This window comes from Zosterops lateralis (genome assembly GCF_965231275.1).
Source record: "Zosterops lateralis genome assembly, chromosome: 6".
Lineage (NCBI taxonomy): Eukaryota > Metazoa > Chordata > Aves > Passeriformes > Zosteropidae > Zosterops > Zosterops lateralis.
The window spans coordinates 27,005,899-27,027,965 of NC_139761.1; the positions used below are offsets into that span (position 1 = coordinate 27,005,899).

Consider the following 22,067-nt stretch of genomic DNA (forward strand, 5'->3'; position numbering starts at 1 on the left):
TGATTTTATTAGGCTGAGGATTTAAGTCTCCAGTTTCCAGGCAGTTTGTTTAAGAATAAAGTTGATAATCTGTGACACTTGCATGGAACAGAGAAATTTTCTGTCATTTTTGTGGCTTTGATGCTTTCTGGAGCTGACTTACCCTTCAGGCTCATGAAAGGAAGGAAAGTGCTGACAGAATTGGTAGAGCTGGGTAGTGATATTGAGAGTTGCCCCATAAGATGGAAACTCTGCTCACAAATGCTTACTAGCACATAAACATTGTATCTTTAAAAAGTATTTTCTATACTCCCTGAGAGTAAGAGGAGTGTATGAAGGGTGCAAGTAACATGGCATCACCATTCCTGTGAAATGGAAATATGTGGACACAGCTCTGCAGCTTTCAGCGTCCCAGGGATGCAAACCTGCTTTTTGTCAGATGAATGGCATGAGTTAAGGCTGCCTCTTTCTTTGCAATAGTAAAAGCAAAGTAGGAGGGGAAATGTGATTCTATCAGCCAGCACACAATTTATATTCAGATTATTTATCTAGCACATTACCTAATACGAACAATGACTAAAACTTTGATATTGACTCATTCAAATTAAAATATTTGTAAAAATAATACCCTTATTATTTGAGAATGATTTGGAATTTAAGATAATATAGTTAGGAAGCATCACATACAACTTACTCAAGCTGTACTATATGAGGGTCATCATAAAAGGATTTCTGTGTTATGAGATATCAAAACAGATAGCAGCAGTCCCAGCTTTCTTGCAATATGTATTTCTATAAAAAGTTTATAAACTAAATTAATTAAATTTTTGCACAAAGTTGATACAGCATATAAATTTATACAGCAAAAGCTTAATACTCTTATCTATAAATACATAACAAGATTAAGGATAACAATTACTAGAAAAATACAAGGCATCTTTGCCATTTATATTTAGACTAATATATAGCCAGTTATAAGTTATTAAAAAGTGCACAGCAAAAGCCCAATGAATACAATCCCTTCTGTGCCACTCCTTAACTACTTGAAATTTTACAATCAATAGTGGGAGAGAGGAAAATAGGGAAACCCCAGATTGATAAGGAAAGTGCTGTTTTGTTTTCTACTCTACATTTTATTTGCAAACCCGCTTTATTTTCTAAAGAATATTTGTAGTATGTTATTCACACCAGGTCTCTGAAATAACTTGGTGAATATCACATCATTTTAACCACTTGTGTGTATTTAAATATATCAACATTACTAGGTATGTAACCAAATAAAAGCCTTTTTCAAGAAAACTATTCTTTTATCTTTAGAAAACCTCACACATCTATAAAGATGGTTTTAGTACCATTATGAAGTTGTTATTCTGTTAACTACTAAATCCCACTTAATGTGTCTGCTTACTCTCTTCTTTTCTGACCATGTAATCTGATACAAATCTGTTAGGTTTAAAGGTTGAAGATACCTCTGAACTTGAATTTGAATACTTTCAGTTCCCACTGTGTGGTCTAATTTAATCTCTTGGCCAAGATTCCTGTCTCTAACTGTCTGACCAATAACAACTGTGTCAAATCAAGACAGTACAAGGCAGCAGACAGGAAATACCCAGTTGTCAGTTACATTTGGAATATCACTGTTGACTCCAGTGGTGCAAAAAGCAGTAGTAGTAGCTAATATGTTAGGATCCAGATCCTCAAAGAACTACTGTGCCTTAAATACCTTTAACATTCTGTGCCAAAAGAACCAACCAAATAGAGCCACAGAAATCTGTGGGTAGAAGGCAAATGTCTTTTGATGTAAAAATTTGCCAACCAGATCCAGCAACACCCCAACTAGTACAAATAGACTCTTTCAGCTACAATCTATCATCTCTTTTCTTAAGCTGCCTCGCAATAATGGATGTTGCACAAGAGGAGCACTGAAAGTACTTTGTGTTTCTGTATCTTTGAAAAGATACAGAATTGTAAGCTACAAAACAGAAGGTGGTACCTTGTATTTAAAGTTACATTATTTTTAACTTGTAAGAAGGTATCTAGCAAATGGCAGAAGAAAAGTCAGAGCGGTATTATTTCCTCTGAGTATCTGCTATTCTTAAGTGCACGATATGCAAAGCTTTAAACTTTGGGATGCTATATGCTTGTAGAACGTATTAACTGTTGGCCAAATTCTGCACTTCGGTGTCAAGTACAACTTCTAACAAGCTCACAAGAATCTTTGATTACAGAAACAAAAAGTAGCCCTTCTTTTTCCTCTGTATTATGATAGCATATATAAGAATAAAACATCTGTACTTTAGAGGGACCATTTCAATTTCATGATTTTTAGTTTCAAATAGTAATAGTGAACAGCAGATTTTTTTATTGTTTAGAGTCCAAAAAATCTTTACAGATGCCTCTAATAATATCAGGAACCATCTGCTCCAATCCTGTGAACTCCCTGGTGAAGAAAGTATGGGATTCTCTTGGTTCAGAAGCCATGTCTTTCAGATCATCCAGAGGTGCCCAGGCAATACCAACAGAGAAGACCGTTATTCCTACAAAAAGGAAATAGAAAAGACCATTTTGCCTGTAGATGCAAGAAAACCAGCCATTTCTACATTAATGAGTCAATGTGGATTTGAAAGGCATGTTTCAACACTTGCAGTCTATTCTGTCAAAAATAAATAGCAGGAAATAGACTTGTCTCAGCAAAAATCCTGAAGAAAATAAGAGGTATAAGAGCTAATGTCTTGAGCTGTTCTTGTAGTGACACATAGGATTGTAGCAGTTACAGTGTTATTCTTGAAACATAAGTAAAATTATTTTACATACTTGGAGCATCATCAGCCCAAAGAGCTTTTTGGCCACAACTGCTTATTCCCTTCCGAGATGATGATGGAGCTACTTGGCTCATTCTTACTCTACTGTTTAGGGAAATGAGACTGGGTATATGTTGATCCTTAAGCTGCTGTAAGTGAGTCTAGTCATACGTGACTTTGTAATTCTGGTTATTTTTTTCACCCTAATGGAAAACAGGTCTAGGGGCTTTCATTTTGCTGAATTCAAAGCAAGTATGATAGTTTGCAAACTTTAAAATCTTAATATTTGCAGTGCAGCAGAAATAGGATTGATCCATTTCCACCACTTTTCAAAATAAGATAACCTACCTGCTTTTTGTGCAGCTGCAGCAGGTCCTCTAACATCATCATAAGACTGACCATCCGTCAGAACAATGAGGAAATTCTTGTTGGGTCCGTCTTTCACTGGCCCAAACACATTCCTGGTTGTGAAAGAAATGGCATCGCCTGTAGCGGTGCCCCCGCTCATGTAGCTGATGTTGCGGATGGCCGAGAGCACCTTCTCCTTGGAGGTGTAGTCGGTGAAGCCGAACTCGGGCCTCTGGTCGTAGGTGAACTGCACAGCCGCCACCTTGGAGCCGATGTCTGAGATCTCAAACGCTTTTGCCACGTTGCTCACGAACTCCAGCACCAGGAGGAAGTTGCTCTCGCCGATGCTGCTGGAACCGTCGATCAGGAAACCGATGTTGACCGAGTTGTAGCAGGTCTTGCTGCACAACATCTGCTCGTGTGAGCACAGCTTTTGGACAAGGGGTTTTACATATTTGGTAGTGCCAAACCAGGTGGGCATTTGGTAAGAGAAGAAGCCATTGTTCCGACAGACAGCCTGTTTAAAACATAACAGAACGGGTGAATGCCAACAGAACAGTTAAATGGACAATACTCAGACACCTATGATTTTTCTTTCAAAAGCAGGTTAGAAATGAAGCCTCATGATGGGAGCTTAGGATGGGGTTTTGTGTGCTTGTCTTTAAAGAAATTGAAACAGCTGCACTCCAAGTCAGTGAAAGCTGTAGTACAGCTCATTTTATCCAGTAATAAACCCTGCCACCCAGGGCAGTTTTCAAATAATTTAACTTTATTCACAAGAAGTGCAACAACTGAAAATTGTGTTTTGTATATGTGAACTCAGTCATGATACTAAATAGCCAAAGGATTGAAATTTCTGTATTTTTGCGTATACACTGAAAAATTGCCTCTGTGTTTTCCCTTTGAAGTTGATAGGACCTTTGGACTTCTAAGCTACAATGTGTTATAAATACAGACAGAGTTGGGTAGAAATATAGCTCCAGGTCATTCAGAGTAAAATCTCTTTTCTCCTAGCTTCCATCAGATGCATGTAAAGTACAAGGCAACTGAGAAAGGGGTTAAATTCAAAATCAGCTCTCCAACTAATCTGGCTAAGATCAAAATGCAGAAGGGGAGGACAGGCCTCAGCCACTTAAGGTCATGTCTTGCTGTGCCTCTACAGGGACAGAGAGTGATTGTACAAGGGAAAGAGATCATCTAATAGAGGAGAGATCTAGATTAGATATTAGGATGAAATTCTTTACTGTGAGAATGGTGAGGCACTGACGCAGTTTACTCAGAGTAGTGAATGCCTCATCCCCAAAAGTGTTCAAGGCCAAGTCTGAGCTACTTGGTCTATTGGTTGGCATCCCTGTCCAAGGCAAGGGGATGGGAACTAGATGACCTTTGAGGTCCTTCCCTACCCAAACCACTCTGTGGTGCTTCTGTAAGTGGGCAAGGGCTGGACCTGCCTGCAATACCTCTGGGATCTGCAGCTAGATATCTTATCCCCAGAAGAAGCAGAGCTTAATTCTGTTCATGCCATTTCTGCTGAAATTAGACACCTACAACCTCCCTGTGGAAAATGACCCATTTTCTCACTGCAGAGTAAGTAAAGACCTACTGATCAGAAAGCTCATGTGAGAGTAGGCGATTGGTGTTTGAATTCCTGCTCTAACTCGAAAGGAACAAGATCCAAACCTTTGCATACAAGATCAAAGTCTTGTACACAGACTTTCCATATTTTCTGTCTTAGTAAAGAAAGCAAGTAAGTAATTATCCGCAGAGCAGGGAAGAAATAAGCACCTCCTATCTGGCCTTTCAGGAGAGACAATGTATCATATCAGCATTTCACTGCTTTGGCACATTCAGCCATACCTGAGACAGGGGAATTTCCTGCACTGAGAGTCTTCATACAATTACAAATTCCAGGACCTACAACTTGGCCAAGCTTCTGCACTGGGAGGACAATGGTACCTTTTGTGTAGCCCCTTTAGCAGGGAAAAATCTCCAATGTTTCTTTAACCTTCCTTCTGCTAGTCTTTTAAATCACTTATGAGCACAGATAATTTAATCAGCTGGTTTGAGAGAATATTTTTATCTATACATCTATATGAGTTATTATATATACATATATGAGTTCATTAGAATTTTATGGTAAAGTAAATTCTCCAGAATGATATTCATGACTGAAAAAGCAAATAATGATATTCTTTCTTACTTTGTCAACAAAACCGATGTCTTGTACCATTCCCAGCTCCTCTGTTGTGGGTTTTGCTACAGACACAATGAACACATTGACTCCAAATTCTCTGGCCACTATGCCGGCTTCTTCTAGATCATCTGAGGGCCAGCCATCCAGAAACACCACAATGATCTTGGGAATTCCCTTCCGTGCTCCATTTTCCAAAGAGAAGAATTTCTGAGCTGTGTACTTCAAAGCTTTCCCTTGTTTTGAACAGAAAAAGAATACGAAGAAGTGATGGTACATACAGTGATGGTACATTCTGGGATCACCTTCCCATCTGAAATTGTGCAGGATTTATATTGTATCTACAAGATGAAGCCAGTGTAGCATTGAATTAGTGCTGCAGGAAATTTGATAATAATGAAGTTTGGGCAACCTCCAAGTTAAAAACTAATCACCCCAAATCAACACCCCTCCCTCCCAAAAAATCCCCCACTGATAAAGCTGAGGTAGAATTCCCTGAGATTTGGGTTTTTTTGCTCATGGGTCTAGTTTTCTACTAGGAAGTAGGTATATTAGTACCTAATAAATGGTCTCTCAATCTACAAATTCTCATTTTCCTCTTCCCAATTCTCCCCCATCCCACTAGGGGAAAGTGAGCCAGCAGCTGCATGGGGCTTGATTGCTGGCTGGGGCTAAACCACAATGTCTTCTCACAACCATTTACTACTTACTCCTAGTCTAACTCTTTAATTAGCCACCCAAGAAGAAAGATACACTAAGCCTTTTATGAATTTGTCTGAAGATATCATTCTGTTACTAGTGAAAAGTCAATTACTGTTGAAATGCAGGAAGCATTTATACAAGTATAAACACTTGTACTCTAATAAAATGTGTAATAAGCATGCCTAACTTCTAGAAATTAAACGTGAGATGTGAATGTTCTAATGGAAAATCACTGAACCAGATTAAGCTAAGTGTGGCATCTAAAACACTTTCTGACATATGTAAATTATAAAAATTTCAACATTTACACACACACATACATACACATATATATGTATATCAAAAAAAAATACATAAAGAAGTAATTTCTGTTTTGGGGGGAATATGAACTCACCTGTATTGGAATTGCCACCTCTGAACCCTAATTCCTTTATGGCAAACAAAACTTCTTTTGCAGCAGTAAAGTTTTTCAGATAGAATTCAATTTTTGGATGTTCACTGTGAAAAAATAAGAGTAATAGGGTTCACTTTTTATAGTGGCATTAGCAAGCTAAAACACACTTGGACTAATTTTGCTCTTGATAATATTTATTTTTCTCTGGATTTTAATACTAAAATGTAAGTATGCTCCTTGCTTAGTAAGTCTTGCAATCCTTAGCAAGAGGAATTATCTACCTGAATGGGTAAATTGAGGACAGCCTGATTCTCGTGATTATCAAACAGTTGAAAACAATAGGCTGAAAATACATCAAGAAAATAATGAGCATACCATCTAAACTAAATGCATCTATGTAATTAAAGATTGGCAGGTTTTCTAGTATTTGTATGACAAATAACTTCCTTATTAAAAATATCTGCAAAATGTGGTTTGAGTTTTTTTATTTGAGAAGTTCAAGGTATGCTAGCCACTGAGTAAGAAAGACTTGAAGTATTCTGTGCCCAGCTTTCATTATTAATTTACAGTAGAAAGCAAAAAAAAGTGACCAGTTACAATTTGAAAAACATCAGCTGTAGTATTTTATCAGTTGGTATGAGCAGGTTTTTGTTTTGTACATGTACATAGCCATTAGGGACTATTCTCTCTCTACAATTTTTAGAAACTGGCAATTTAGAAATCTTTCCTTGGCACATCTTTCCTGCTGTTCCACTAAGATGAGATGCAAAGTTGCAGCAGAAGGGCTGTGAAAAGTCCAGCTGCTCTCTAGTCAAATATCAAATATCAGAGACAGAAGATGTTCAAATTTGTCATGTTCTCTCACATGCACACCTCAGTATAGCACAGAACAAACAGTGCTACAGCTCAAGTTTCTTTCCCTTGCTAGTCATCAGCCATTATTAAGTGATATTGTTCTGCAAGATGAGAAGTGATAAGTTAATTAATTTCTCTCATCAATTACTCCATTGTATTTTGTGTAGATCTGTTGTTACCTGGCCTGTACGACTCCAACATGAGGCCCGTCTGTTCCAATTCCCAACATTACAGCTACTTTTCCAACAAAGTTTTTCTGCAAGTTAAACCTACGTTGGCCAATATTGTAGCTTCCATCAATGAGAAATGCAATATCAGCTTTACAGTCTGTGAACATCCAAAATAATTAGACTTATTAACACTAAATAAATATTAGGATTCTACTTTGCAAAAGTTAAATCTGTGTGTTCTTCTGTTACCTTTGTTTCCAGCCTTTTTATCAAGAGTCTTCTTAGGTCTTTTACCTTTGGTGAAAAAAACAGCATGGATCATTTAAGAACAAGATGATGAATGGATTGAAGTAAACCAGAAAAAGCTCTGACTCCAAAAATTACAGTGCAATCTATCTGCAGTAGAAGCTGTCAATCAGTTTAATTATTAAACTTGTGCTACTACTGTTTTACTCCTTGGAGAATATTCTTTTCAAATTAAACAGCTTAACCTTCCTTTCTACACCTGTCTGACTGATTACTGAGTTGCTCAAAGCTGGGGGGATTTCTGTACCTCACCTTCCTAAGTGTAACTGTTTCTCAGCAACTCTGCTGTACAATGGAATTTTAATGGTTTGGAAGCAAACCATGACTTAAACTGTAAACCAGGTGGTCTATTCACAAATAACATCCAAGTCCAGTATTTATATAGCACTAGACTTCACAAGAACTGTTTGATGCAGCATTTTTTGTGGTGAAATTCATATAACTAAATTTCTGCTATGCATGTCCTGACAGCACTCAGCTGTTCTGTAAGAAGGAATGCATTAACTCTGTCTTCTCCATCACTTTAAAAAAAATATCACATGAGCTCATGAACGCTTACCTGCCTTTGTTTTATCTGCATTACTTTTCAAAAATAATTCAATTTTTTAAAATTTGCAGGAACATTAGTGAGATCAGAATCAATCTCCAAGACTACATGTGATTCCTCTTTTTGTTCTGGTGAAAGATACTCTGCAAAACCAGATACTGCATCTATTTTCCTCTTTAAAAATAGATGGAACATGTTCCTTTATCCAGGGGCTCTCACACTGCAGTACATCCTATCTCGAGGGGCTTCCCTCCCTGCAGAGATGGTTACCTGTAGAAGGACGTGCTGTTGACACTGATCGTCCCACTGCTTCAAGTGCTGTGCTCTTGGTACCTGCTAAAATAACAATACTTTTACTGGATTTTAGTGTATTTAGATGAAGTTACAAGGACTTGAAGAATTACTGTACTTGCAATAACCTTTCTTTGTCATCTGTTATTAGCTACTTCGGGAGTAGGATACGAGCCTAGACAAACCTTTGGTGTAATCCAGTATTGCAGTCCTTGTTTTACAGGTAATTAATTCCTGCATTTGAAACTACAGCAGCTGATAGTAACTACAGCATATATATCTGATGAGAGGTCTGAGGTTTGTAGTAGCCATTATTTCTAGCTGATAAAGTGAGGACTTGATCTGGAGAACTGGATTTCACCTTCACCCTCATGAAAAGCACCTGCAATTTTAACTTCTTAGCTACCAACTTGCAGTGGGCACTCCATAAGGGGTACTAGTATCTTAGAGATAGTAGGCTAAATTTTAGTTGTATAAACAGTAAAAACACATTACAGAGATCTGCTTCACAAACTTTCTATAGCAGCAAACACACATGTTTAAATATTTTTGAAACCACAACAACATATACAACCAATATGCTTCTGCATACGATTTTATGAGGGTGGTTTAGCCTCACCTGAGTGGCAAGTGGTGGCTGGTTTGCAATTAGGCAACTAATAATTAACATCTACCTCAACAACGAGGACCAAAAACTTCTGGACAAAAACACTACATTGCACTGTAGCCTAATGATCACATCACATATTAGTTGACATTATTACTATTTTTGGAGGGTCAGTGTTCTGTTTGCATGGAACACTGCACAAGGTATTTGAAGGGTCTGACAAAGTGCTGTTGCCTGCACTAATGCAGGCAAAGGGAGAAAAAGTATAAAGCTAAATGGCTGGAAGTGGCAGGAAGACCAGACTGCAATGGCAGGATCTAAGCACTGAGTTGGATCAGCTTAAACAGTCATGAAACTGTCAACTGTCTTCTATCATGTCATTGTATTCTAAATAAGTGATCCATTTTTATGTGTCAGCTCCTGTTACAGACTAGCTACTCTAGCTGGAATAGTTTTTCTTTAGGCAATTGAGGAAAAATAAAATAATGAATTAGAAGTGAAAACTTCTGTTGCTACACATCAGATAACAATCAATTTATGCATACAGAATCACAAAGTGTCCTACAGTTCTGCCAGAGCTTCAAATATAGTTTGCAAAACAGTAAGTGTGATCCACCTACCAGTCACTGAGAAAGATGAAGCCCATCTGGAGAGCACCTGAGACTGGATCCCATTGGCATTTACAGCAGGGTAGTTTTCCTGTCCTGGGAGAGTCTTTACCCTTACAGCTCCTCCTGCATTGGTAATCACCCCGCTAAGGTTCAAAAAGAGTTGTTATAAATCAGCCATTTTAGTCACAAGAAAATGCAATGCAGGTAATACCATTGTTAGAGTTTTTGTCACCAGCCTTCTCAGAAAGATGTGACAGAGGCAGGAAGTTGTGTTCAGGCTAGAACAATCTGTATGTGGCTGAAAAGACTTTAGAAGAAACTATTCTATAGAGCATCACATAGATTTATTAAAAAAAAAAAAGTCAGGAAAGCCAAGAATTCTGTCATTTAGACTAATGCAGAATAGTAATGCTTCAGGCCATATCAATTCCTAAGTGACAATAAGAAGCATCAGAACTGTCCAATCTCTTCATGTGCTGCTGAAAGAACAGTTATTTTTAGAGGCCAGAAGTCAAAGTTGAACTTCTCTAAGAGGCAGCAAAACTTGATGCCTTGTAGTACATGGGCAGGTACAGTTCTGTGGAAGACCAGCAATTATTTCAAGACTATTTAAACACAGTAATATGTGCCTTTGTGTTTACTTTTTGATACTGTTTGGCTTCCTGCTTGAAAAGACAACCTGGCCTAATCTGATTTAACATATTGTGAAAACAGAATAATCAAGACCAGAGTTTAGAAAACTTTACATATATTTCTGATAATATGAGATCTGGATATCTGGGCAAAAGCAACTTCCACATAAAATTCTATGTAGATTGCTGTTAAAAGGCATTAATTCTTCATGGATGTGACTTGCATTTCTAAATTGAACTGTGATTATATATATTTAATTCTTGTAGCTTAGAACAGCTTCAAAATATACAGATATATTCTCATCTAGGAATAGTTTATATAGAGAAAGGAGCTTTAGTAAGGTTACTCTAAAGGAATTTAAAATCAGATTATAAAGTTGGCAAATACAAACAAAACTTAGTTCTTTGAAAAAAAGTAAGAGAAAAATCAGACAAGAGCCATTAACTGGTTAGTTTTAAATGACAGGAAAATCCAGTAAGTCAAAATTACCTTTGAGAAAAATGACATATAAATGTACTTAAAATATTTCAGTCTACTACTTGGAATATAAATTTCTTCTCCAGTACCTGGTTCTCTTAGGCATTTAAGCCTTCATTAGTGTCTCAGTCTTAATGGATAAGGAAATGTCAAATAGAATGTGTTTAATTGGAAAAGTTTCTATTTAAAATATGTACTTGCAATTTTAGTGAAGATACTTTGGGCTTACATCAGCAAACCTGATCCATGCCCACCTTAGCTCCTAAGAAGAGCTCAGCATCTCTTCTCACTTTCTTGGTTGTGGACTCATAACTTTGAGTGCTGAACTGAAGTCAAGAAAAACATTCAGATTGAAAGCTCAGCCTAAGAGGTATTCCTAGGAACAATGATAATTTATTACAGGCACACTGACCAATGTTGTCTACATCATTCCATTTTGTGTATTGGTCTTTGCATTTTATTTGCAACAATAATAATTAATTAAATTTAATTGAAAATTCTAGAGGAAAAATAAAAATCTACCTATCTCCACTGAATTTGGAAGCTTTACAGCATTGCTGGGATAGATTTATTTGCTCCTTATCTATTTGCTGAAAACATTTGTTTCTGTATTTGAACACAGGTCAAAGTTCCGTACTGCCTTCTGAAGATACACACTTTCCCTACAACAGCTCTGCTTTTTAATGCAAATGGGGCTGACATTAGATGTGAATGTAACATGACCTGTAGCCTTATGACAGTTACTCCTTTCTTGTCGTTTTGTTCTGCAGGTGAGTTAACAGTTAAAGGCCATCTTTTACAATCTGATCAGTTTTACCTGGGATGTTTCTTCAGGTGAATCTACTCAGAGTGCATGTTTATATATGCTGACAGGGAGAAAACCATATATTGCTAGTCTACCTTTGTGTTCTGAACCAGATCGGCAAATTCTTTTCTGCAATGATTTGTGATTGACTTCATTCATGCTGTGTGGGTCTGCAATGGTTTTTAAAGAGTGAAGAAGTGCCTATGCATTCCTCAGAATTACTGATGTCACTGCAATCTGCTTTGCTTTTCACTGCTGTGCTTTGCTCCTGTGTGACTGACTTGCATACCATGGCTCTTTTGATTAAACTGGAACTCAGCAGATTTTCCAGGAACAACTTTCACTTCCCTACTCATTATGTTTTATGCTACTGCCAGTGCTACTTAACAGGGACTTTATGTAAAAGTTGTCAGTCCATTCTCTTGCCTAGTTTGTTAATAATGACCTGCAATTTATACCTAAATGGTATTTTTCACTCAAAAATGGACACAAATGAAACAGAAAAGGAGATACACAAGGCAGTAATCCAGTACCTCACTGCACAACAGCTCATGAAAGAAAGTATACCAGCCAAGGGCAGCAGAAAAGTCTTATAAAATACAGGAATTTCATCTAAAACATACTTGAAAATCTGAACTGAATTGAAGTAAATCACCAGATTAAATGGAAGCTTTTTAAGATCCCCATGCACTTTCTCAATTTATTATTATTCCTCAGTGTGCAAGAACTGTTTATTTGCACTATATACAGGGTGTTGCTGAATTTTGAATGAATTTTTCAAGGAGTCTACACATCAAAACTGATGCCTAGACCACAAAGAGAGTCCTCTGGCCATGGGAGGTGAGCCTTATAGATGTAACTGCAGTCAGTTCATCCTCAGGGACTTTGGACAAGACAGCTGAATTGCCTGAATTCCCATCTTTCCTTCTTACTATGACCATCTGCAAACTCCTTCCAAATAATCAGCCTTTCTCCACCACCCCAAGAATTATCCTCCCCATCTCCAAACTGGTCTCCTGCTGCTGCCTGATTGCCATCAATCACTGATACAGAGCTGCTCAGGACTTCATGCCAGTATCCTCTGGACCCCTAAGCTGTGTTTCTCTCTTTGTTTTCTCTGCATCCCTACTGCTTTTGGCAGGAAAGAAGTTCAGCAGCAGAAGCAGGCACGATACCAAAATTTCCCAGGGATCTACAGCTGCTCAGAAATCCCTTTGGCCAGACAACCTTTTTGTCAATATTCTTCTAGCAAACACTGGGGCAGCTCAGGTGCCATTTGTGTTTATGGGCACTTTGTGGCCAGCTTGGTAATACCATGATATGCTTTTGTTAGACTTCAGTTTTGGGACTCCAATGCTCAACAAGAATTAGTTTCACCCTTTGATAAGTTAGGAAGGTTATGAAAAAAATTACATGCCTATTTAACATCTAAATATTACCACATTGGGCTAGGTCTCCATTTAGTGGAACTGGCACTAGAACAGAACTGCACAAGCTGAGAACCTAGTCCTTCATCTGACCTTCTGATTATTAATCCAATTAATCACTCAGTGGTAGATTTAACTCAGTTCTTCATGCTGACACAGCATCAGTCTGGTAGGAGGTTCTACATTCTTCCCTCAGTAAATCAATCTTTTATCCCTCTGCCCAGAAAAAGAATAATATTAAATAATATTTTGTTTCCTGAGAGTAATTACACAAAATGGGAGAAAAAGCCAAATATAACAAGATAAAACAGGCAGAAAGCTTATTCATCTGTAGTACACAGAATTATTTGTAGCTGAATTCTGCTAAATGGTTTTCATGTATTACACAGTATTTTCTTGCATTAATAACTCCCTCATAGTAATGGAACTACTCATAGGACTAATCACCCTGATTTATATAAAATTAAGGAATCCAGCCTCAGTATGGACCCAGCATACAAACTGAAGTGTATGTGAAAGGGGGAATAGACCCATGCTCACACAACCATTTTCAGTTTAAAAAAATAAATGAGCCCTGCTCCCATGACTGATGTTTCCTAAAATGCTGGGTGGCTGTCTCACATGGGAGGTGACCCAGGGCCAGGGCCCAACAGTGTGAAAGGTATAGAGCTCTCTGCACTCACCAGGCAGTGAAATGGAGGGCACACCTGGAAATGAGTGGTTAGTTTGGTTATTTGGAAGAAACTTACAAAATTTTCAAAGCACAAATCTGCTTAAGTCACAATAATGGCAAACTCCAGTCACCTAATTGGGAATATCTTCTTGAAGTTTATTTCGTGCCAATATGGATTTTAGACATTGCAACACAGGGCATGAAGGAGCAAATATTTTCTGGTTTTGCTGGATTTTGCAGCCTGCACTGAAATTAGCTGAGAAGTAAACAGCTATTGCCTCTCCTCCGTGCATCAATCCTTTTTTGTCAGCACTAGTTATGGCTTTTAACAGTTATTATAATAAAATAAATCTTGTGCTTTATTATCTAGGTGAAGACTATGCAAATCATGGAAAGAAATATACATCTTCCATTTCTTGTACCTCTTCCTTTTGTAGAAGTATTTCCCATCTGTGACAGAACTGAGTAGTTTTTGGGGTGGGACTTTGCAAACAGTCACAGACAGCCCTGGTGTGGGAGGCTCAAGAACGTTGCCTACTTGAACTGGTCAGGAACTTCTGTGTCTTTTCAAAATGTTTGTGTCTTTAATCTCTTTAGAAAAAAGTCTTGACAGCAAGAGCTTTTTTCTCTTTAAAGACATCTTTGGTAAGAAATGGAATGGTTAAATAAATGGCTGCATCACTAAATACAAACATTGCCTCAGGGAAAAAAAAAGACAATGGAAAAAAATCTCAGTCTTCCTCAGCTCAAAAAATAAAAACAATTTAAAAAAAATCCAAAGTAACTACCTTTATTTGATCTAGACATTCTTTCACAAACTAATTTTTTAATATACCTAGACTAGGTAGAGTGAAGAACCAAAGTGTAATTTTTTAAACACCCATGAAGCCTCTTAAAACACACTAAATGGAGACTTCAATTCTTTATACAGAAGCATCAGAAGGAAGCCTGTCCAGCAATAAAATACACATGGAAACATGTAAATATGAGATAAACTCTTCAGCTTTAAAAACAAATAGAAACAGACCCCCATAATACCTCCCAAGGTCCTTCTAACTCCTCATATAATACCTTAGCCCTTAGATTCTTTTATAGAATTTGAGAAATTCATCTAATCTCACTGACTTTGAGTTTCTACTCAAAACTCCACCTTAAGCCAATTTATTTTTTAAAAAAAAGCTTATTTTAGTTTACTTAGGAGTTTAAAGTAGCCCAAATTCTGGATGGCTTGTTAAAAATTATAAAATTTTAACTGACACTTTAAGTAAAATTCCAGATAGTAATGACAGCCCCCTAAATATTATTTTAAATGCTTGGCATGTTTTTTATGACATTTAAAGTGTCAAGCAATTAATAGTAACTCAAGAAAGTTTTATTTTCCTCATTTATCTTCTAGCTATTAAAATTTCTGCAAAATTTTAAGTTTATAGTTGTGGGTATTTAACAGAAAAAATACTCTGATAGCTGCAGCATCACATTAACATATTCTGAAAGAGCTTTCTTTTGTTGCTTGATGCTAAAAAAATTGAAACCACGTTTCCTCCATTTCTTTGTTTGATGCAAGCTTTTAAGAAAGTCAGAAAGTGAATTTGCTCTTATTCTTCAGTTAGTTCCTGTTTATATTGCATCCTTCCATATCTACTAGTGATACAAGTGATTTTACAGTGAAAGTCCATCTGTGGACAATGCAGGGCCATTTCAGAAAGAGTTAAAGTGGTTTTCAGGAACACTCAAACACAACTCAGATAACTTTAGAGCTGCACAGACATTCTTTTGTTTTGTTTTCTCTTCTCCAAATGACATTCCTGTTGAGTTAATAGGACCCAAGGTCCAGAGAGATTTTTCCTATGATGGCATCAAACAGTTAAGATTTGTAAATGTGACAAAGACTCTAGAAACTCACTTAGCACATGGACTAGCAATGATGTGACTCACCTGTGTATGGCAGCTCCACAGACACTCGAAAGAGAGGCATAAACTCCATCCCCAAACACATAAAATTGCCACAGAGGACAGTTTGCTGGGCAAAGGACATCTTCTGTCCCCTTTCTAAGGTCAAGTCCTCTTGTAAAGCATGTGATAGCAGTAGAATCTAAAGAGAAAAGAAGAATTTTTGACTTGAAATCTTAAGGGTTTGTTGTTGGGGTTTCTTTTATTAATGTCTCTACAGTTTCCAAGTTTAAAGCAACATCTGAATTTGAAATTAGGTACAATGCCTACAAAGATGGTTTTGGAGCTTACAAATGTACAGTTATGACAAGGAAGCACACACTTCAAACTTACTATTACAAAAAGTGATAGGAAAAAACCTCCCATGAACAAACAACATTAAAATAATATCCAAGAAGCATTACACAAGGAAAAGCAATTCACATATGTAAATTTACTGCAGAGACAGAAGGGCAAGGGGAAGACCTCTGAGGGCTGATGGACCATAGATGCAGGTGGCACTTTCCAAGGAAGAAGTTAAATCACTCTGACATCCCACGGAAATCTCCAGCCATAAGATATCTACAAGTCACATGGGCAATTCTGAATCTTCTCTCCAGCAGCATTCATGAAGCAAGATGACAGCAGCATTTCCCTTAGCCTCTTGCAATAAATCCTACTGAGGCCAGTGTTAAAAAAAAAATAAATAATAACACCCATCGCCTTGCTCCAATAATACAGTAACATCTAGAACATTGGTATCATTACAGTGAATTATCACTGTGCAGAGGACTGTCAGATTCGTACAGTGATACAAAAGTTATTTATTCAGCTGAGGGACATGCATTTTTTATCTAGAACTCTGCCCTTTTTCAGAAGTTGCTCTCCAGGTTATCCTCATTAAGCTTTCACTGTGCTTGTCTGTGTGCAATGAAGGTATGCAGACAAAGATTAACATCAGTACACAATTTCACTTGGCAAACTGATGCTTTTTCTTTTGAAAACATAGAGGTCTTTATCTTGCACGGTAACTACCATCCTTCTACTACACAACATAGCACAATCCCCTGGTCTGTTGCACAGCAAATTAGAGATTTGGCTTAGATCATTATCAATTCAACAGCATAAGTCCAACCCATGCCTGGCTGTTCATTCTGAACATCCTAATGCACAACTTGCCCTAGCACCTAGAAGGTGCAAGAACCTCTCCTAAATGCACCTGGAATACTACCTTTGCATAGTGTTAAGATGAAAGCTGGCAGAGGCTGGCCAAGGTACCAGTGCATGCACTACAGCATTATATGCCAAGGACTGTATGTTTCTGGGATCTCTCACCTGCTTTTCTGCCCACTACTTTCATTCTTACCCTGGGGTGTTTCCTGACCCCGACACATGCTGCTTAAAAATGAGACTACTTGGAGCATATGCTGTTCTTCCTCAGGGGATGGAGAAGATTATACCTCCAGCTAATCTCACTGACTTTAGAGCTGAAAAGCAGAACAGTTGCAGCCAGAAATGCAGAGGGAAGCACGTCTGTTCATTCTGACTGTGTAAATTGAACACACATTCATCAATTATGCATGTAGTTTTAATTATATACAATAGTCATTACTGCTATGCTGAAACAGTGTTAAACTACCTGATCACATCTTCCTGAAAAATCTTTGCTGCTATTTGTTAGCACAAACACAGGACTTGTATATGCTTAATCTGCCTATATAGCCCAGAGTAAGAAAAGAAAGCTGTAAGCACTTTTTCTCTTCTCAAGATAATAGAAGTTGTCTATCTAGCAACTACTAAATTGATTTAATCTGTATAACTATACAGATAGTAATCTGTATAATAATACTGATTCTCAAGTATTCTAAAAAATAAGAGTTTCTTTTAGGACTTAGTCTTAACTACTCACGTCCTAGCCATGCTTAGTCTTATTTAATTGCCTTAGAAACAATAGAAGGAAAAGTCAAGGAGAATCAGTGCTTATATCTAGAAGCTCCATATTTTCATTTTCAGAAGTGCTATATTATTGGTATGCTAAAAGAAGACTATTTGTTTTGCTGTTTGAGTCCCCTAATCCTTTCATGGAAGTTCTACAAGTGTGTTTGCTAATTACTGGGCATTGAACACGTAGTATCCACTAAATGACAACCTAGCGAGGCCATCAAAATCAAACAGCAGCTGGAAGGCTGGAAATCCCTGGGGGAACAACTGCAATAAGCACCACTGGAAATCTCTGCTCTCACAGAACTGATTGTGCCTCTCACCCTGCAAGATTTTTCCAGCCTCTAAAAGTGCAAGACACCACAGGAAGTTTTAACTCCTGTCATTTCTAATGTAATGTACTTGACTGAATTCCTTGGCTGGCTGTTACAAAGACAGTAATTAGACGTGTCTAGTTAACAATGCCTGTATCGCTTGGAGATCTCTATTTCCCTCATCACCAGGTACTTACTAATTACTGTCATGTGGCAGGCTTTTGCATAGCACAGAAGATGAGGGAAAAATAATCTTTCTTTGCAATCAAAACACAGAAACCCATTGTAGCCCAGCCACAGGATTTTTCCGTGCTGGCAGCCTGAAGACTGTCATGATCCTTGTCTACACGAGGGGCAGGCTTCCAAGGGAAGGGTACACGGTGCTACTGTGCAAATGAAGAGCTGACATGCTGTAGCTAGGGGATTCAGCAGTTCATACCTCAGCTGGATCAGCACTGATGTAAAAACATGCACTTTGAGGTAAATGACGTTATTAATTAAAATCAACAATTTCATTTTAGTTTTCTCTGTAGGTAGATATGGTTTTCTCTAAGCCATAATTCTAAAACAGAGACTAACATTAGAAGTGTTTAGTCAAGTATCAAAATGAAAGATAATTTTTTTTGTTGACTACCAAAATTAAGACTTATGATATCAGCTCTGCAGTGGTTTTTGTTTTTCCCTGTTTGTTAATGCATCATCAGTCATCCACCCCATACAACTTCAATGATTTTGTTGCAAACATGAAAATGTGTTAATGAGGTCAGAATACTAAAATATATAAAATTGTTCTTTGACAGCTTACATACTCATCATTCTCACAAATTTCATACATGATATTACTACTGAAATTAAAGAAGTGCTTGTTTTTGTTAGTCTATCCAAGACACTTCAACATGGCAAAAAACTTCCGAAGAGCTGTATCTATACATAAAGTAACAGATAAAACCCATATGTTTTAATGACTGTAATTGAAAAATGCAAGAGCAGTAGTAGTGGAAGCATTTCTTTCAATACTTATGTGATGCAATACTCTAAAGCCAAGTATTTTTGGAAGAAATAAATATAAGCTCGCAATTTACAGGAAAGGATTCAGTTCTAGACTCCTACTCATTCTGGACTCTGGTGAAGACATGAGACCTGTGCTCTGTTACATTCAATTAAGCCTTTAGAACCACAATAAAACAGCTATCCTCCCATCCTGTCAAGACACACACTCTTTGAGCTTCACAAAAACGCACTACATCAGAGTACCCTACAAAAGTGAGGTACAAAGAAAAGAAACTGTAATTCTTCCTGATTCAGGCCATATTTAAAGTGTAGGGATGAATGTCTTCCATCATTGTTGACCTAAAAAAAGAAAAATAAAAAGCAAAGATTCACTTCTCTCTTAAAACAACCATGTTCTCAATCATTCCATCAATTTCCATCTTTTTGGTTCTTCTTCCCATGTACTCTGATTTTGCCATCAATAGCTGCCTCTTATGTCAATCTATAGAAGTTCTGACTTAATTTTTAGCAGGAGTCACTGCTTTAAGTTATTCTAGGGAAATAAAACCCACAGGAAAATCTGATCTTTTCTAATCTTGAAGCTTCCATACGTTGCTTCAGGAAAACAGTTTGTGTATGCAAAGGAAAAAAGAAATCCTATGTACATTATTACAAAATTAAAAATAGGGGTTCCTATGTGAAAGACAGCTTTACGAGTTGTAATATAGAGAAGTACATCCCTATTATGTACTATTCTTTTAGTACTTAGTATTTTTTTTAAATAGAAAGATTTTAGGTCCTTTTTTATTTTGAGGTGTCAAACAAGCCTGCTTTTTCTATCTTATGCAAGGAATATCAATAGCTGGAAAAAAAGAGACATATTAGTAAACCTACACTTGTTGATATTTTGGAAAACATGTTCACAGATTGCATACTAATTCATGTAACTCTTTAGTACATATCCTGGTCTGGACAAGGGCAATGGGATTTAGAGAAACCTGGTCAGGGCCGTATCATTAATTTCAATCTCAGAGCTGCCCTTTTCTCATCAGTTAAGGCCACTTGCCATGACACAGCAGTGTTCACCCACCCACCCACCCAGCCTCATGAACTACTGAACTCGGCAGCATTTGTACCCATTCCAGTGCAAGTATAAAGAGAGTTTGAAGATCCTCCAAGATCTTCCCAAACATTATGAGCCTAAATACAGTAGATTCTTAAGGAAATTAATGCTCTTTCATTACTTTGCACAACAGAATTTAGGCACTTTTATAAATGCAAGTTTCTTGTTCAATAACCAAATGCTGCTAAATTTAGGCTTAGAATAATGGCAAGAGACAATATCTTACAGCAACTGTTCACATTAATGCTATTTTAGCTGGTTCCGGATACCTTCAGGTTACAGTGGCTTTGCCAGCCCTGAAGGAAGCATCCCAGATTTTCATTTATTTCCTGCCAGAATGTCAACACTTCATCTATAATACACCTGTAAAATAAAAAAGGGAAAGGAACTGGGCTTAGAGAGTGTTTTCCATCGCTATGTATTTTTTCCTTTTTTTAGTCATAGCACACCTGTCACAGATAGCTTTTATCAGTTTAGCACAAAAGAATTTTCCAAATCTTTGATTCAACACAAAACAAGCAGAAAATCCTGATTCCTAATAACTGTGAAGTCGTTAACAACCATTCAACAAAAGCTTGAGGTCACTCACCTTCTGCAGGCCAGGCCTGCATCTGGAAACATGTTCTTCTGGAGGCTCCTGTCCTCCTTTGGTGAAGGGTTCCACTGAAAGGGGCAGACAAACTGCTTGCGTCCTTCTGTCCTATTTCTCCAAGTGCTTCCCGTGGCTCCTGGTTGCCATGGATTTCTCTCCGGTTCCAGGAGAGCCTGCTCTCCATCAGCAGGGATGCAGTATAACACAGGACGGTACAACAGGCAATCCCTGCCGTACCCTGCCAGGCATCCTAAGCGTGTTTTGTTTTTTTTTTTTTTTTTTGCTTTCCAGGTCGAAATAACGGCAGGGCAAGTTTAAGATGTTTTTAATCGATTCCATAGTCTAAAATATGCCAGAGATCCTCAAATTCGCCAAGCAGCACCGTACGAGTGCCTTTGTAACACACACAGACACACTCCCACTCACTCCCGCTACCGGCACTCCCCTCCGTGGGTGCCCTTGTCCCCACGGCGCTGCCTCAGCCCGCGACAGGAGCTTTTCCGCCCGTCCTCAAGCGTTCCCAGACACGCTCCGTGCCCCCTGCAGCGTCCCCCCGGCGGGCCCCGGCACCGGCACATCCCGGGGGCACCGGCACATCCCGGGGGCACCGGCCCCGGCACATCCCAGGGGCACCGGGCATCTCCCGCGGGCACCGGCACATCCCGGGGGCACCGGCACATCCCGGGGGCACCGGCACATCCCGGCAGGGCGGGCCGGGCCGCGCGGAGACGCTCCCAGGGGGAAAACCCCCCAGGGATGTGGAGGGGGACAGGGCCAACTCACCCGAGGCGTCGGCGGCGCGCAGGGGGCCGGAGAGCAGGAGGGCGCCTGCGAACAGACAGGAGGGTGTGTCGGGGCGCCGCTCCGTGTCCAGCACCGGCCCCGCCGCCCCCGCGGTACCCACCGAGGAGCAGGGCCGGGGGACACATGGCACCGCACAGCGAGCCCGGAGAGCGGCGTTCCGGCCGGGTCACCGCGCTGCCCGCGCTCCGCACAGCCCGCGCCGCCGCCGCCCCGCTTTAAACCCCGGCGGGCGCAGGAGCACGGGGCGGGTGGAGGGAGGGAGGGAAGGAGGGAAGGAGGGCACAGGGCTGGGCAGCCCCGCCGGGCCCGCAGGTGCCGCCGTCCCGCCCCCGCCGCGCCCCCCGCCGGCTCCTTCCGCCGGCCCGGCGCTCCCCGGGCTCTCGGTGCGGCAATCCCCCTCCCGGCTCGGTTCTCGCCCGCTCCGGGCGGACAGCGGCGCTGAGGGGACATTCCCTGCCCGGCAAAGCGCCCCGGCGTTCCCCTTCCCGCCCCTGTCCCCCACCCCGCCATGTCCCTTCCCCCGCGGTTCTCCAGCGCCTCTGCCAGGTGCCTTTACT

At 39.3% G+C, this 22,067-nt stretch overlaps 1 protein-coding gene across 2 annotated transcripts; it reads right to left on the reverse strand.

Annotated features, from left to right (window-relative positions):
* Window positions 1–863: 863 nt before the first annotated feature.
* COCH (cochlin) lies at window positions 864–21,677 on the reverse strand. Of its 2 annotated transcripts, none has more exons than XM_083862556.1 (11): window positions 21,611–21,677; window positions 21,490–21,534; window positions 15,753–15,909; window positions 9,812–9,945; window positions 8,564–8,626; window positions 7,690–7,734; window positions 7,450–7,597; window positions 6,416–6,519; window positions 5,329–5,555; window positions 3,129–3,645; window positions 864–2,516 (listed from the first exon to the last, which is right to left on the reverse strand). In XM_083862556.1, the coding sequence occupies exons 1-11, from the start codon at window positions 21,633–21,635 to the stop codon at window positions 2,341–2,343; spliced, it is 1,641 nt and encodes a 546-aa protein (XP_083718682.1). In that variant the 5' UTR covers window positions 21,636–21,677; the 3' UTR covers window positions 864–2,340. The 2 variants fall into 2 exon arrangements, with proteins under 2 accessions (XP_083718682.1, XP_083718681.1); XM_083862555.1 differs by having other exon boundaries at window positions 8,564–8,629.
* Between the last annotated feature and the right edge of the window lie 390 nt (window positions 21,678–22,067).

What these genes read in the sequence shown, in the direction of transcription:
- COCH (XM_083862555.1), bottom strand. Translation starts at nt 21,635, where the DNA reads ATGTGTCCCCCGGCCCTGCTCCTCG. An exon ending in TTCATCTTTCTCAGTGACTG is followed by an intron (nt 8,630 to 9,811) that starts GTAGGTGGATCA and finishes TTGTTATTTTAG; the next exon opens with CAGGTACCAAGAGCACAGCA. An exon ending in AGGTGGCAATTCCAATACAG is followed by an intron (nt 5,556 to 6,415) that starts GTGAGTTCATAT and finishes GTTCAAAACAAG; the next exon opens with GGAAAGCTTTGAAGTACACA.